The sequence below is a fragment of the Scyliorhinus torazame genome, chromosome 13 (genome assembly GCF_047496885.1).
Source record: "Scyliorhinus torazame isolate Kashiwa2021f chromosome 13, sScyTor2.1, whole genome shotgun sequence".
Classification (NCBI taxonomy): domain Eukaryota; kingdom Metazoa; phylum Chordata; class Chondrichthyes; order Carcharhiniformes; family Scyliorhinidae; genus Scyliorhinus; species Scyliorhinus torazame.
This window is the reverse complement of record NC_092719.1, coordinates 224,959,597-224,977,372: the sequence shown is the minus strand read 5'-3', so window position 1 is coordinate 224,977,372 and position 17,776 is coordinate 224,959,597. Positions and strand designations below refer to the sequence as shown.

The 17,776-nt window shown below is 59.2% G+C and overlaps 1 protein-coding gene across 1 annotated transcript in view; it reads right to left on the bottom strand.

Annotated features, from left to right (window-relative positions):
* Positions 1–17,776, bottom strand: part of lamb2l (laminin, beta 2-like) — a 334,455-nt gene that overhangs the window by 184,706 nt on the left and 131,973 nt on the right. The window contains exons 5-6 of the mRNA XM_072473107.1: positions 14,380–14,453; positions 12,617–12,805 (exon numbers count right to left, since the gene is read on the bottom strand). Of these exons, the coding sequence (XP_072329208.1) occupies positions 12,617–12,805; positions 14,380–14,453 (263 nt within the window). The remainder of the gene's footprint in view (positions 1–12,616; positions 12,806–14,379; positions 14,454–17,776) is intronic.

The following is a 17,776-nucleotide window of genomic DNA, read 5'->3' as shown; positions in this document are numbered from 1 at the left end:
AAATAACCAGATAATCATTTTTAGTGATGCTGGCAGAGGCAGCTATTGGTCTGGACACTGGAGCATACTCCCCACTCCCCCGCTCCCTCGCTCCCCACACCCCCGCTCCCCACTCCCCGCTCCCCCGCTCCCCCACTCCCCACTCCCCCGCTCCCCACTCCCCCGCTCCCTCGCTCCCCACACCCCCGCTCCCCACTCCCCGCTCCCCCGCTCCCCACTCCCCACTCCCCCGCTCCCCACTCCCCCGCTCCCCACTCCCCCACCCTCCGCTCCCCCGCTCCCCCACTCCCCACTCCCCACTCCCCCGCTCCCCACTCCCCGCTCCCCCGCTCCCCCACTCCCCACTCCCCCGCTCCCCACTCCCCACTCCCCCGCTCCCCACTCCCCACTCCCCCGCTCCCCACTCCCCGCTCCCCCGCTCCCCACTCCCCACTCCCCACTCCCCCACCCTCCGCTCCCCCCGCTCCCCCACTCCCCACTCCCCACTCCCCCGCTCCCCACTCCCCCGCTCCCCACTCCCCACTCCCCCACTCCCCCGCTCCCTCGCTCCCCACTCCCCACTCCCCATTCCCCCGCTCCCCACTCCACACTCCCCCACTCCCCCGCTCCCCCCGCTCCCCACTCCCCCACTCCCCACTCCCCCGCTCCCCACTCCCCACTCCCCATTCCCCCGCTCCCCACTTCCCCGCTCCCTCGCTCCCCACTCCCCCGCTCCATTCCCCCGCTCCCCACTTCCCCGCTCCCTCGCTCCCCAGCTCCCCACTCCCCATTCCCCCGCTCCCTCGCTCCCCACACCCCCGCTCCCCACTCCCACTCCCCCGCTCCCTCGCTCCCCACTCCCCCGCTCCCCCGCTCCCCACTCCCCCGCTCCCCGCTCCCCACTCCCCCGCTCCCCACTCCCCCGCTCCCCCACTCCCCCGCTCCCCACTCCCCATTCCCCCGCTCCCCACTCCCCCGCTCCCCCGCTCCCCCGCTCCCCACTCCCCCGCTCCCCACTCCCCCGCTCCCCACTCCCCACTCCCCCACTCCCCCGCTCCCCCGCTCCCCCACTCCCCACTCCCCACTCCCCACTCCCCCACTCCCTCGCTCCCCCTCCCCGCTCCCCCACTCCCCCGCTCCCCACTCCCCACTCCCCACTCCCCGCTCCCCACTCCCCGCTCCCCCGCTCCCCCACTCCCCACTCCCCCACTCCCCGCTCCCCCGCTCCCCCGCTCCCCACTCCCCCGCTCCCTCGCTCCCCATTCCCCCACTCCCCACTCCCCTACTCCCCACTCCCCACTCCCCCACTCCCTCACTCCCCCGCTCCCTTGCTCCCTACTCCCCCACTCCCTCGCTCCCCACTCCCCACTCCCCCACTCCCCCACTCACCCGCTCCCTCGCTCCCCCACTCCCCTCTCCCCAACTCCCCACTCCCACTCCCCCACTCCCCCGCTCCCTCGCTCCCCCCGCTCCCTCGCTCCCCACTCCCCCACTCCCCACTCCCCCGCTCCCCACTCCCCCGCTCCCCACTCCCCCACTCCCCACTCCCCACTCCCCCACTCCCCACTCCCCCGCTCCCCACTCCCCACTCCCCACTCCCCACTCCCTCACTCCCCCGCTCCCCACTCCCCACTCCCCCACTCCCCACTCCCCCACTCCCCACTCCCCCGCTCCCTCGCTCCCCACTCCCCCACTCCCCACTCCCTCGCTCCCCACTCCCCCGCTCCCCCGCTCCCCACTCCCCCACTCCCCACTCCCCCGCTCCCTCGCTCCCCACTCCCCACTCCCCCACTCCCCCGCTCCCCACTCCCCCGCTCCCCCTCTCCCTCACTCCCCACTCCCCCGCTCCCTCGCTCCCCACTCCCCCACTCCCCCGCTCCCTCGATCCCCACTCCCCCACTCCCCACTCCCCCGCTCCGCGCTCCCCCACTCCCCAGCTCCCTCGCTCCCCACTCCCCACTCCCCCGCTCCCTCGCTCCCCACTCCCCCACTCCCCACTCCCTCGCTCCCCACTCCCCCGCTCCCTCGCTCCCACTCCCCCACTCCCCCGCTCCCTCGCTCCCCACTCCCCACTCCCCCGCTCCCTCGCTCCCCACTCCCCCGCTCCCCACTCCCCCGCTCCCCACTCCCCCACTCCCCACTCCCCCGCTCCCTCGCTCCCACTCCCCCGCTCCCCACTCCCCCGCTCCCTCGCTCCCCACTCCCCCGCTCCCTCGCTCCCCACTCCCCACTCCCCCGCTCCCTCGCTCCCCACTCCCCCGCTCCCTCGCTCCCCACTCCCCCGCTCCCTCGCTCCCCCACTCCCCACTCCCCCGCTCCCCACTCCCCCGCTCCCTCGCTCCCCACTCCCCCACTCCCCGCTCCCCCGCTCCCATGCTCCCCACTCCCCCGCTCCCTCGCTCCCCACTCCCCCGCTCCCCACACCCCGCTCCCCCACTCCCCACTCCCCCGCTCCCCACTCCCCACTCCCCCGCTCCCTCGCTCCCCACTCCCCCACTCCCCACTCGCCCACTCCCCACTCCCCCGCTCCCTCACTCCCCACTCCCCCGCTCCCTCGCTCCCCACTCCCCGCTCCCCCGCTCCCCACTCCCCCACTCCCCACTCCCTCGCTCCCCACTCCCCACTCCCCCGCTCCCTCGCTCCCCACTCCCCCACTCCCCGCTCCCTCGCTCCCTCGCTCCCCACTCCCCCACTCCCCCGCTCCCTCGCTCCCCACTCCCCCACTCCCCACTCCCCCGCTCCCTCGCTCCCCACTCCCCCGCTCCCTCGCTCCCCACTCCCCCACTCCCCCGCTCCCTCGCTCCCCACTCCCCCACTCCCCGCTCCCTCGCTCCCCCACTCCCCCGCTCCCTCGCTCCCCCACTCCACGCTCCCCCGCTCCCATGCTCCCCACTCCCCCGCTCCCTCGCTCCCCACTCCCCACTCCCTCGCTCCCCACACCCCCACTCCCCCGCTCCCTCGCTCCCCCACTCCCCCGCTCCCCACTCCCCCACTCCCCACTCCCCCGCTCCCTCACTCCCCACTCCCTCGCTCCCTCGCTCCCCCACTCCCCGCTCCCCCGCTCCCACTCCCCACTCCCCCGCTCCCTCGCTCCCCACTCCCCACTCCCCCACTCCCCCGCTCCCTCGCTCCCCACTCCCCACTCCCCCGCTCCCTCGCTCCCTCGCTCCCCACTCCCCCACTCCCCACTCCCCCCGCTCCCTCGCTCCCCACCCCCCACTCCCCCGCTCCCTCGCTCCCCACTCCCCCGCTCCCTCGCTCCCCCACTCCCCACTCCCCCGCTCCCCACTCCCCCGCTCCCTCGCTCCCCACTCCCCCACTCCCCGCTCCCCCGCTCCCATGCTCCCCACTCCCCCGCTCCCTCGCTCCCCACTCCCCCACTCCCTCGCTCCCCACACCCCGCTCCCCCACTCCCCACTCCCCCGCTCCCCACTCCCCACTCCCCCGCTCCCTCGCTCCCCACTCCCCCACTCCCCGCTCCCTCGATCCCCCACTCCCCCGCTCCCCACTCCCCCACTCCCCACTCCCCCACTCCCCACTCCCCCGCTCCCTCACTCCCCACTCCCCCGCTCCCTCGCTCCCCACTCCCCGCTCCCCCGCTCCCCACTCCCCCACTCCCCACTCCCTCGCTCCCCACTCCCCACTCCCCCGCTCCCTCGCTCCCCACTCCCCCACTCCCCGCTCCCTCGCTCCCTCGCTCCCCACTCCCCCACTCCCCCGCTCCCTCGCTCCCCACTCCCCCACTCCCCACTCCCCCGCTCCCTCGCTCCCCACTCCCCCGCTCCCTCGCTCCCCACTCCCCCACTCCCCCGCTCCCTCACTCCCCACTCCCCCACTCCCCGCTCCCTCGCTCCCCACTCCCCCGCTCCCTCGCTCCCCCACTCCCCGCTCCCCCGCTCCCATGCTCCCCACTCCCCCGCTCCCCTCGCTCCCCACTCCCCACTCCCTCGCTCCCCACACCCCCACTCCCTCGCTCCCCCACTCCCCCCGCTCCCCACTCCCCCACTCCCCACTCCCCCGCTCCCTCACTCCCCACTCCCTCGCTCCCTCGCTCCCCCACTCCCCGCTCCCCCGCTCCCCACTCCCCCACTCCCCACTCCCCCGCTCCCTCGCTCCCCACTCCCCACTCCCCCACTCCCCCGCTCCCTCGCTCCCCACTCCCCACTCCCCCGCTCCCTCGCTCCCTCGCTCCCCACTCCCCCACTCCCCACTCCCCCGCTCCCTCGCTCCCCACCCCCCACTCCCCCGCTCCCTCGCTCCCCACTCCCCCGCTCCCTCGCTCCCCACTCCCCCACTCCCCACTCCCCCGCTCCCTCGCTCCCTACTCCCCCACTCCCCACTCCCCCACTCCCCACTCCCCCACTCCCCCGCTCCCTTGCTCCCCACTCCCCACTCGCCCAGTCCCCACTCCCCCGCTCCCTCGCTCCCCACTGCCCCGCTCCCTCGCTCCCTCGCTCCCTCGCTCCCCACTCCCCCGCTCCCTCGCTCCCCACTCCCCCACTCCCCGCTCCCCACTCCCCCTCTCCCCAACTCCCCACTCCCTCGCTCCCCACTCCCCACTCCCCCACTCCCCGCTCCCCCGCTCCCTACTCCCCCACTCCCCGCTCCGCCGCTCCCTCGCTCCCCCACTCCCCACTCCCCCTCTCCCCAATTCCCCCACTCCCCGCTCCCCCACTCCCCCTCTCCCCAACTCCCCCACTCCCCGCTCTCCACTCCCCCTCTCCACAACTCCCCCACTCCCCGCTCTCCACTCCCTCGCTCCCCACTCCCCCGCTCCCTCGCTCCCCACTCCCCCACTCCCCGCTCCCTCGATCCCCCACTCCCCCGCTCCCCACTCCCCCACTCCCCACTCCCCCACTCCCCACTCCCCCGCTCCCTCACTCCCCACTCCCCCGCTCCCTCGCTCCCCACTCCCCGCTCCCCCGCTCCCCACTCCCCCACTCCCCACTCCCTCGCTCCCCACTCCCCACTCCCCCGCTCCCTCGCTCCCCACTCCCCCACTCCCCGCTCCCTCGCTCCCCACTCCCCCACTCCCCCGCTCCCTCGCTCCCCACTCCCCCACTCCCCACTCCCCCGCTCTCCACTCCCCCTCTCCACAACTCCCCCACTCCCCGCTCTCCACTCCCTCGCTCCCCACTCCCCCGCTCCCTCGCTCCCCACTCCCCCACTCCCCCTCTCCCCACTCCCCCGCTCCCCGCTCCCCACTCCCCGCTCCCCACTCCCCCACTCCCCACCCCCCGCTCCCCATCTCCCCAACTCCCCGCTCCCTCGCTCCCACTCCCCCGCTCCTCCGCTCCCCACCTCCCCACTCCCCCCGCTCCCCCTCTCCCACTCTCCCCACTCCCTCGCTCCCCTCTCCCCCGCTCCCCTCTCGCCCGCTCCTCCTCTCCCCACTCCCTCGTTCCCCCACTCCCTCGCTCCACACTCTCCACTCCCCCTCTCCCTCACTCCCCCGCTCCCCACTCCCCCTCTCCCCAACTCCGCCGCTCCCCGCTCCCCACTCCCCCGCTCCCTCGCTCCCCACTCCCCCGCTCCTCTGCTCCCCACTCCCCCTCCCCACTCCCCCGCTCCCTCGCTCCCCACTCCCCAACTCCCCACTCCCCCGCTCCCCCTCTCCCCCGCTCCCACTCTCCCCACTCCCTCGCTCCCCTCTCCCCCGCTCCCACTCTCCCCACTCCCTCGCTCCCCTCTCCCCCGCTCCCACTCTCCCCACTCCCCTCACCCCCTCTCCCACTCTCCCCACTCCCTCGCTTCCCTCTCCTCCGCTCCCCACTCCCTCGTTTCCCCCGCTCCCCCACTCCCTCGCTCCCCACTCTCCACTCCCCTGCTCCCCACTGCCCACTCCCCCATTCCCCCATTCCCCCGCCGCCCACACCCCGCTGCCCACTCCCTCGCTCCCCCCACTCCCCCGCTCCCCCTCCCTCGCTTCCCCCACTCCCCCGCTCCCCCGCTCCCACTCTCCCCACTCCCTCGCTCCCCTCTCCCCCGCTCCCCTCACCCCCTCTCCCCGCTCCCACTCTCCCCACTCCCTCGCTCCCCTCTCCCCCGCTCCCCTCTCCCCCGCTCCCCTCTCCCCCGCTCCTCCTCTCCCCCGCTCCTCCTCTCCCCACTCCCTTGTTCCCCCGCGCCCCCACTCCCTTGCTCCCCACTCTCCACTCCCCCGCTCCCCTGCCGCCCACACCCCCGCTCCCCACTCCCTCGCTCCCCCACTACCCCGCTCCCCCACTACCCCGCTCCCCACTCCCTCGCAAACCCCACTCCCCCGCTCCAGCACTCCCCCGCCGCCCACTCTCCCCTCTCCCCATCCCACTCCCCCAATCCCCCCTCCCTCGCTCCCCTCTCCCCCGTTCCCCCGCTCTCCCCTCTCCTCTCCCCTGCTCTCCCCTTTCCCGCTCCCCACTCTCCCCTGCACCCCCAATCCCCTGCTCCCCCGCACCCCGCTCCCCACTCCCTCACAAACCCCACTCCCCCTCCCTCGCTCCCCTATCCCCCGTTCCCCCGCTCTCCCCTCCCCCTCCCCTCTCTACCCCTCTCCTCTGCTCTCCCCTCCCCCACTCTCCCCACTCCTCACTCTCCCTCGCTCCCCCAATCCCCGCTCCCCCTCTCCCCCACACCTCCGCTCTCCGCTCCCCTGCTCTCCCCAACCCCCGCTCCCCCACTCTCCCCATCCCCCTCCCCCGCTCCCCCGCACCCCCACTCTCCGCTCCCCCGCTCTCCGCTCCCCTGCTCCTCCACTCTCTGCTCCCCAACTCCCCCACTCCCCGCTCCCCCGCTCCTCACTCAATCATCTTTGACTAGTGACTGTGGATCTTTTACAGTCACATGATAGAGAAGCTGGGGGCTGGATTCTCCACTGCCCGACGCCCAAATTGCGTTCGGCGACAGGGCGGAGGGTCCGTTTTGAAGCCGATATTGGGAGCGGCACCAGTTTTTGTCTCTGACCCCTGAAACGCGGTGTACTGCGCTGTGCCGATTATCCACGGCCTCCGACCATTGCCTGAAGCCCGCCCCGCGATGCTCCGTCCCCGACCGGCCACGTTCCCGACGGCGTGGGTTCCGTGTGCGCACACCGCCCGGGAACCTTGCGTGGCAGCTGCGGGCTCAGTCCGACGCCGCCACAGTTGGGGGAGGGCCGATCCTCGTGCAGGGGGGGGCTTCATTTGGGTCTGGGTGCACTGCGGGCGGGCGGTCCGGGGCGCGCGAGCGACCGAAGGGGGACACTACGTTTGCGGTCCGGGTCCGCGGGCTCGGCCCGCCATGGAGCACGGCGCGGATGCTGCGGGCTGCCACCGTGCGCCCGCGCGGCCATGGAACCTGAAGTGCTCAGGGCCGCGAGCTCTACGCTGCCTCCCTGCCAGTCCCGGCAAAACGGAGAATTGGTGGCCGATTTACACCAGTTTCCCTGGTATAAAAGACCCCCGTTTCCGCGCTGGCGTGCGGACTTAGTCTCCAAAACGGAGAATGCAGCCCCGGGTCTCAGTTTGAAGTGTCAGCGGAACCTCCAACACAGCAGTAACCCCTCAGTGCTCACACTTTGCAGCTTTATTCTGAAATATTTCAGGATCGAACTCCTGAAATCTGGGACTCGAATCTCTGGAATGAAGTCACAACGTTTGACCCTGCACTGCCTAATCCAGATACGTAGGCTAATGAACATTCCAATCTACTCCTCCGAGTTCTTTTCATTCCTTGTATAAACAGAGCTGTCATCCTGGGATCCATGTGCTGGAACTCACCTCGTCACCTGTATTTGGGACAGTTGAAAGATTGTTGTGGAAAAGTTAAAAACTTGGAATGGTCTCAGGTAATCATTTAAACCACGCTGTTTAACTTTCCCTCAGGCTGTGGAAATTCACATCCAATTGTAACAAATTCCTGGCAGGCCTGATGTATGTTTGTCAAGAGTCCAAGACATTATTAATAATCTTTATCATTTGGGAGAGGTGCGAAACAAAGTGCCAATGGTAATCCAAATCTTTCATTTTGCAGGCACTTTGTCACATCAAAGCATGCCAGGAACTACCCACAACAAGGTGCTGTGCAGGACATGTATGACTGCCGTTGTGTAGGAAATGCCACAGCCAAACGTGCCCAGCAAGATCCCTTTATTCAGCAGTGAATGGCTGGGTCACCTGCTTTTGACGCTGTTGGCCGCGGGAGCAATGTTGCCTAAACAGCAGGCGATCGCTCTGCTTTTCTTCCAATAGGGGTATTTTATATGCACGTGGGGTATTTTATATGCACGTGGGGTATTTTATGTGCACCTGAGAGCGCTGACACGTCCTGTACAGCATCGCCTCCAGCACACGGCAGCACTCGCCCAGTGTCAGCTCCTGTCCCTCAGGACTCAAACCCACAATCTTCTAACTCACAGGCAAGCGCACTATCCACTGAGCCCAGTACACACATGCGAAGCACTGGCATGTTGGGCTAGAAGAACGGACACACTTGTTAAAGAATGATGAGACCGTGCCAATACGAGGAGCTGCTGTGTAAAGCAGAATCCCTGCCGCAATGTCAATCTCTCTGAAACACCTGAGGGTGGTTCAATCCCTTCCACACCACGCACAGTGAAATCCAGCATTTGGGCAGGAATTTTAACACAAGAGTTTGCTCAAAGAATTGGAAAATCTCAGTCCGGAACGAAATTCCAGTGTGGTGTTGATGTACCGTTTCCAGGATTGATGTTGTGTATTTCTGTGTTGCTGTCTGGCCCCGCTTTGTTTCTTTTTAATATGTATTATCTTTATACTTGTGTCTGAACGTAATCAGTTGTGAGGTGGATCAGTGTCCTGGGTGGTAGGAACCGGGTCTGGAGGGATCTTGAACAAAGATTTCTGAGTGAAGTGCTGAGGATCATGGAGAAATCTTTTAAAATAAAGACTGGACAAGGAACTGGGAATGTCCCTGGGGGTGCTGGCTACACCCAGACATCCTGATTCCAGTAACTGACCTCGACAATGACCTCGGGGGTCTGGGTGAATGACTTTCTTCCTGTCTCACTAACAGACTGAAATCACACCCATTGTTGGCATTTACCCCGAGACCACCAACCAACCCCCTCCCACTGAGAGCAGGCAGTTTTTGTGTGGTCAGGGTGGGATTGATCATCCAAATGGATGACTCCATTTAAGATATTACCTTATGTGCGGAGAGACCAGGGTCAGAAAGGGATATGAAGCCACAACTCTCAAGGTCATTGTTGCTACAGGAAGGGTGACTTGCCACTCACAGGAAGGCTGTGGATGAATTTGTTCAGTGGTGTCACCATGCGAGACGAGCTCCGATACACGGGCCTGGTGAGTATATATTATTGCTTTGTGGGTTCATAAAGGTTTCCCATATAAAGATCATGGGCGGGATTCTCCGACCCCCCCGCCGGGTCGGAGAATCGCCGGGGGTTGGCGTGAATCCCACCCCCGCCGGTTGCCGAATTCTCCGGCACCGATATGCGGCGGGGGTGGGAATCGTGCCGTGCCGGTTGGCGGGCCCCCCCCGCGATTCTCCGGCCCGGATGGGCCGAAGTCCCGCTGCTAGAATGCCTGTCCCGCCGGCATGGATTAAACTACCTCTCTTACCGGCGGGACAAGGCGGCGTGGGTGGGCTCCGGGGTCCTGGGGGAGGTGCGGGGCGATCTGGCCCCGGGGGGTGCCCCCACGGTGGCCTGGCCCGCGATCGGGGCCCACCGATCCGCGGGGAGGCCTGTGCCATGGGGGCACTCTTTCCCTTCCGCCTCCGCCACGGTCTCCACCATGGCAGAGGCGGAAGAGACTCTCCCCACTGCGCATGCGTGGGAAACTGACAGCGGCCGCTGACGCTCCCGCGCATGCGCCGCCCGGAGATGTCATTTCCGCGCCAGCTGGCGGGGCAACAAAGGCCTTTTCCGCCAGCTGGCGGGGCGGAAATTCCTCCGGCCCCGGCCTAGCCCCTCAATGTTAGGGCTCGGCCCCCCAAGATGCGGAGGATTCTGCACCTTTGGGGCGGCGCGATGCCCGACTGATTTGCACCGTTTTTGGCGCCGGTTGGTGGACATCGCCCCGATACTGGAGAATTTCGCCCCATAAGGCCATAAGAATTTTTTAAAAATTCATTTAGGGGATGTGTGTGTTGCTGGTTAGGCTGCATTTATTGCCCATCCCTAGCTGCCCTTCAGAAGGTGCTGGTAAGGTGCCTTCTTGAACCGCTACAATCCTTGAGGTGTAGGTACACCCACTGAGCTGTTAGGGAGGGATATCCAGGCTGTTGCCCCAGCGACAGTGAAGGTGCGGCGATATATTTACAAGTTGGGGTGGTGAGTGACTTGGAGGTGGTGGGGTTCCCAGGTATCTGCTGCTCTTGTCCTTCTAGATGGTAGTGGTCGTGGGTTTGGAAGGTGCTGTCTAAGCGTTGATGAATTACTGCAGTGCACAGTGTAGATGGTACACACGGCTGCTGCTGTTCGTCGGTGGTGGAGACACACCTCACCATCCGTAAAAGTGGATCCCACACATACCTCACCATCTGTAAAAGTGGATCCCACACATACCTCACCATCCGTAAAAGTGGATACCACACACACCTCACCATCTGTAAAAGTGGATCCCACACATACCTCACCATCCGTAAAAGTGGATACCACACACACCTCACCATCCGTAAAAGTGGATACCACACACACCTCACCATCCGTAAAAGTGGATACCACACATACCTCACCATCCGTAAAAGTGGATACCACACACACCTCACCATCCGTAAAAGTGGATACCACACACACCTCACCATCCGTAAAAGTGGATACCACACACACCTCACCATCCGTAAAAGTGGATACCACACACACCTCACCATCTGTAAAAGTGGATCCCACACATACCTCACCATCTGTAAAAGTGGATACCACACACACCTCACCATCCGTAAAAGTGGATCCCACACATACCTCACCATCCGTAAAAGTGGATACCACACACACCTCACCATCCGTAAAAGTGGATACCACACACACCTCACCATCCGTAAAAGTGGATACCACACACACCTCACCATCTGTAAAAGTGGATCCCACACATACCTCACCATCTGTAAAAGTGGATACCACACACACCTCACCATCCGTAAAAGTGGATCCCACACATACCTCACCATCCGTAAAAGTGGATACCACACACACCTCACCATCCGTAAAAGTGGATCCCACACATACCTCACCATCCGTAAAAGTGGATACCACACACACCTCACCATCCGTAAAAGTGGATACCACACATACCTCACCATCTGTAAAAGTGGATCCCACACATACCTCACCATCCGTAAAAGTGGATACCACACACACCTCACCATCTGTAAAAGTGGATCCCACACATACCTCACCATCCGTAAAAGTGGATACCACACACACCTCACCATCCGTAAAAGTGGATACCACACACACCTCACCATCTGTAAAAGTGGATCCCACACATACCTCACCATCCGTAAAAGTGGATACCACACATACCTCACCATCTGTAAAAGTGGATCCCACACACACCTCACCATCCGTAAAAGTGGATACCACACATACCTCACCATCTGTAAAAGTGGATCCCACACATACCTCACCATCCGTAAAAGTGGATACCACACACACCTCACCATCCGTAAAAGTGGATACCACACATACCTCACCATCTGTAAAAGTGGATCCCACACATACCTCACCATCCGTAAAAGTGGATACCACACACACCTCACCATCCGTAAAAGCGGATCCCACACACACCTCACCATCTGTAAAAGTGGATACCACACACACCTCACCATCTGTAAAAGCGGATCCCACACATACCTCACCATCCGTAAAAGTGGATACCACACACACCTCACCATCCGTAAAAGTGGATACCACACACACCTCACCATCCGTAAAAGTGGATACCACACATACCTCACCATCTGTAAAAGTGGATCCCACACATACCTCACCATCCGTAAAAGTGGATACCACACACACCTCACCATCCGTAAAAGCGGATCCCACACACACCTCACCATCTGTAAAAGTGGATACCACACACACCTCACCATCTGTAAAAGCGGATCCCACACATACCTCACCATCCGTAAAAGTGGATACCACACACACCTCACCATCCGTAAAAGTGGATACCACACACACCTCACCATCCGTAAAAGTGGATACCACACATACCTCACCATCTGTAAAAGCGGATCCCACACATACCTCACCATCCGTAAAAGTGGATCCCACACATACCTCACCATCCGTAAAAGTGGATACCACACACACCTCACCATCCGTAAAAGCGGATCCCACACACACCTCACCATCTGTAAAAGTGGATACCACACACACCTCACCATCTGTAAAAGTGGATACCACACACACCTCACCATCTGTAAAAGTGGATACCACACACACCTCACCATCTGTAAAAGTGGATCCCACACATACCTCACCATCCGTAAAAGTGGATACCACACACACCTCACCATCTGTAAAAGTGGATACCACACACACCTCACCATCCGTAAAAGTGGATACCACACACACCTCACCATCTGTAAAAGTGGATCCCACACATACCTCACCATCCGTAAAAGTGGATACCACACACACCTCACCAACTGTAAAAGTGGATACCACACATACCTCACCATCCGTAGAAGGTTCGATGTCAGAGTAACGATGGTCACAAATAACATCGTTGATTTTCCTCAGGGGGCCGGTGGGGATACGCGGGAAGGAAACTGTACAGTTGAAAGCAAAATAACGATACACCTTCCACGTCCGACCAAAGTCTGCTGATCTCTCGATGTACATGGCAGCTGGACGAAAAGTCTAATCAATAGAAAAGTCGACAATAAAATGCTCTGGTAACAGCTGCATTTATGTAGCATTTTGAATGAAGTAAAATGGGTGCTTGACAGAACTGTTATTAGATAAAGTTTGACACTGAGCCCAAAGAAGGAGTGGTTTGGAGGAGCAGCTGAAAGGAGGAGAGAGAAGTGGAGAGGCTTCTGGAGGGAACTCCAACACTGAAGGCACAGTCAACTGTGACAGAGCAATGAAAGTGAGGGATGCTTAACAGGCCAGAACTGGGGGAGCAGGTTTATCTTGGAGAGAGTCACTGAAGATAGACCATGCTGGGATTTGAGAGGGATCGAATTTTTAAATGTGAGATGTATTTGAATTGGAAACAAATGGGTTGTATATTTTATATCCCGGATCAATGCAGCGATCACATGAGTTTCTATGTGTCTACCGGGTTTTATTCACAGTGCTTTAAAATGTCTGCTCCATGCTTCAGCTCTTCCTACAGCTTTGTTTACTTTACTCTGAGTCCACACCCAGGCTTAAACAATCAAGCACAGTGAGCATCAATAGTAAACAGACTCACATGAGCAAACACAAAACAATTGAACGCTGCACAATGTGGTTCAGCGAAGCTCGGGGAGTGATGGGTGAACAGTGCCAGTTAGATATGAGCAGTGAAGTTCTGGATTTGTTATCGTTGACATGTCCCAGATGTGTCTCCATAAAAGTTCAGTACTGCCATGGTCAAAGCTGTGCCACTGGACTAAAGCAAAAAACTTCATTACTGGCAGCAGAACAAAGTTTGGTGCAGGGTACTGTAAGGAATTCCATCCAGCACCAAATCTTGACTGATCCATGGATGTGACCCCGGCTACGTGACTGTGAGGGTGACCAATAAGGCACTGGTATGATACTATAACTGGTGGGACACAGTTACTAATTAACCCAGGGCATTGCCGGCTCAAAGCCAGTTTGTAAAAGGTTCTGATCAAAGAGCCAAACTGATTTGGAGTCTGGCCCAAACTGAGGGCGTGTTCTCATCATCGACATGCCAGTGGTAAATTTCATCAGCCTTCCTGACACAACAAAGCTGGTATTAGAGCAACTGCTTCAGAATAATTAAAATCTGTTTTACTTTTAAATTGTAGGAATAACCTTAAATAAATAAATTCAGTAATAACCCTCAGTAAATAATAAAGGTTATTGTTATACTCTCAGTGATAATCCTCCTTAAATGCCCTCAGTAACTACCCTCAGTACTTAAACCCAGTAATAACCTCTCTTAAATGCATATCCTCAGTAAATACCCTGAATAAATACCTCCTGTAATAACTCTCAGTACAACACCATAAACCCTCAATTAAAAGAAGTTAACAGTGAGCAAGGGGAAAATAGGAGAAATATATTAACTGAAACCCAGTCCAGCACACACGACAACACTGGTACTTTTCTGTTTGATGTTTAAAACTGGGCTGATTGGATGTATAAGGAAACATTGTTTTTAGAACTCTGATTGTGTGAAACGGTTGATATAAAATGGATTACGATGCAGTTCCAGCCGATAAACACCGACCTCCCCAGCATGTCCCCTCTCTCACCTTGAACTTCATGATGAGGTGTGTGAAGTGGAACTCAGCTTCTAGATTTAGTTGAATGCCGACTTTTTCTTCACCTGGAGAGAAGACAAGGCAAGGTGGAGACTCACTACAAACATGTACAAGGCGTCCGGTGACATTATATTAACATACTCCTCGAATAACAAACCCAGCTTTGGATTCCGAGACCAATGGGACGTGATCATATTGAAATGCACAAGACCCTGAGCTGATTTGTTGGGGCGGATGTTGAGAGGATGTTTCCACTCATGGGAGAGACTGGAACCAGGGAACGTGGTTTAAGAATAAGTGTCAACCATTTATCAAGGAGATAAGGATAATTTTCTTTTCTCTCAAAGAGTTGTACGTCTGTGGATTTCTCCTTCCCAGAATGCAGCGGAGACTGGGCCATTCAAGGCAGAATTAGACAGATTTCTGATTGACAAGAAGGGGGGTTGGGGGGGCGGAGAGCAGATGGCAAAGTGGAGTTGAGGCACGACCTGATCAGCCATAATCTCATTGAATGGTGGAGGAGGTTCGAGGGGCTGAATGGTCGACTTCTGTTCCCACAGTCCTTTCAGGCTGAAACCTTAGATTTTATTTAAAGCCTTTATCGTGGCAAAAACAAGGGCAGCACGGTGGCCCAGTGGTTAGCACTGCTGCCTCGCGGTGGCGAGGTCCTGGGTTCGATCCCGGCTCTGGGTCACTGTCCGTGCGAAGTTTACGCTTTCTCCCCGTGTCTGCGTGGGTCTCACCCCCACAACCCAAAAGGATGTGCAGGGCAGGTGGATTGGCCGCGCTAAATTACCCCTTAATTGGAACAAAAAAGATTTGGGTACTCTAAATTTATTTTAAAAAAAGAAATAATAAAGAAAATAATGCGGGAAAAAACTTTCGAAGGTGTCTCAAAGGGGGGCACAATCAGACAGCAATGAACCAAAGGATAGGACAGGTGATCAAAGGTTTGGCCAAAGGGGTAGGTTTTTATAGAGCTCCTTCATGAAGGACAGACAGCTGGAGGTGTTTTGAGAAGGAATTCCAGAGTTTCAGGGCCGATACTGTGCATTATCAAACAAAGATAACTGACTGGCAAAGGCTCTTCCCTTGTCCCATTGAGCACACTTCTTCCCATGGACCTCAAGCCATTCATTTATCTTTTGAAAGGAGGTTGTATAATATTTCAACCCCATCTGTCCAATCTCACATCCACACTGTCCAAACCTTGGCAGCTTGCTCGGTACAGATGGCATTGCTTTGATACAGGAGCACGAGAAGCATTGTGCCTTTGATTCAATTCATCAGCTCTGCCAACCCTTTCATCAATAACTGCTGTTGGAGTGGGAGCGAGTGAGTAAATCAAGTCTCAGCTCATTGTTCTGCTGCCTCTTGGCAACTGGGTACGTCAGGTGTTACTCTTGGCCACACAAAGGATATAGTGTTCACTGTCTCTAATACCAGTCGCAATCACAAATATAACCAGTTCTTGTGTTCTCAATAACAATTACACTGGAAATCAATCCATTCCAACAAACAAAGTTCTGCCTGAAACCCTCAAGATCGCAAGAAACTGCAGAGTGTGGTGAACTCAGCCCAGCGCAGCACACAAGCTTGGCACCCCCACATCGATTCTGTCTACACCTCCCACTGCCTCAGGAAGGCAGACGGCATTATCCGAGACCCCTCCCACTCGGGCATTGCCTTCTTCCAGACCCTTCCGTCAGGCAGAAGGTACAGAAGGCTGAAGACCCGCACATCCAGACATAGGAACAGCTTCTTCCCCACAACTACTATACTCCTCAACGACTCCCCCTCGGACTGATCTGTTCCCTGTAAGAACACTATTCACGACGCCCTATGCTGCTCTTGCTCATGTATTTGCTTTGTTTGGCCCCTTGTTCTGCACTGTAACCAATCACTGTCTGTCGATGTGCCATCTGTCAATGTTCTCTGTCGATTATTCTTTTTTGTCTACTATGTACGTACTGTGTACGTTCCCTTGGCCGCAGAAAAATACTTTTCACTGTGCTTCAGTACATGTGACAATAAATATCAATCAATCAATATCATCTCATGTATTTCTTTTAGATCTTTCTAAGATCGAGACCAATCCAATTAACTGCCTCTGCTGTGTCCCACCCGACCATTAACCCACCCCGCCAAACCTCACCTAATAGTTCCCTCTGCTTTAGCCCTCTGCCTAAGCCTAAGGGGCTGGTTTAGCACAGGGCTAAATTGCTGGCTTTCAAAGCAGACCAAGGCAGGCCAGCAGCACGGTTCAATGCCCGTACCAGCCTCCCCGAACAGGCACCGGAATGTGGCGACTAGGGGCTTTTCACAGTAACTTCGTTTGAAGCCTACTTGTGACTAGAAGCGATTTTCAGTTCAAGCCCTCTGCCTTAACCCTCAATTTGTGTCTCTCTGTAGTTTCTCTCCTATCTGCCCTCCTGCCCTCTGTGAGCAGCTTATCCTGTCTGTGAGATCCACCCCCTGTTCTCGCGATCCTATTCCTATTAAACCGCTGACCATCCAACTTCCCCACCTGGGCCCGTTTTAGCCGATATTGAACACATTTTTCCCTCTTCAGGTCTTCCTCTCGCTGTCATCATCAACCCTCATCTCAATAAAGCAGCCCTTCGTCCAGACATCCGACTGCCCCATCTCCATTCCCCCCCCCCCCCCACCCCCCCACCCCCACTTCGCCAAAGACTTTGAACATGCTGTCGTCTCACAAATCCATTGCCGTGTTTCCCAGTATTCCATGTTTAAATCTCTCCAATCAGGATTCCGCCCATACTCAGCACGAAACAGCTCTTACCAACGTCACAAACAGTACCCTATCTGACTGTGACAAAGAGAAACTTTCAATGGAGGGGTTGAACACAAGGATTAGATTTTTAAATTTAATTTTAAAATGTGGAGGCCAGGAGGTCACGGTGAGGTCGGTTAAGAGCAGCAGAGTTTTGGGGAAGGCGAGGTTTATGCAAGGTGGGAGGCAAGATCAGGGACTGCAGCGGTTCAAGAAGGCAGCTCACCCCCACCTTCTGAAGGGCAACTAGGGAGGGGTAATAAATGCCCTAACCAGCGACGTACACATCCCGTAAATGAATAAAGAAAAGTCTGGCAGCATCCAGCAATGGATGGGCTAAGGTAGGTGTACTACCGTCAATATGACGCGAGGCAGGTTTAGGGAATGTCAATTGAAGGCTTTATTAAGCAGAACTTTATCCCCAGCAGCGTGGTTACAGAATGCAGCTGCTGAGGGAAATGGAGGGAAAAACTGGGTTCTTATACCGGCATTTCTGGGTGGAGTCCAGTAGGTGGCAGATCCTATCAGGACCTGGCATCCCTCCACCAATAGCCTGTCGGCACGTGGTGTATCGTATTACCCCTAATACATACC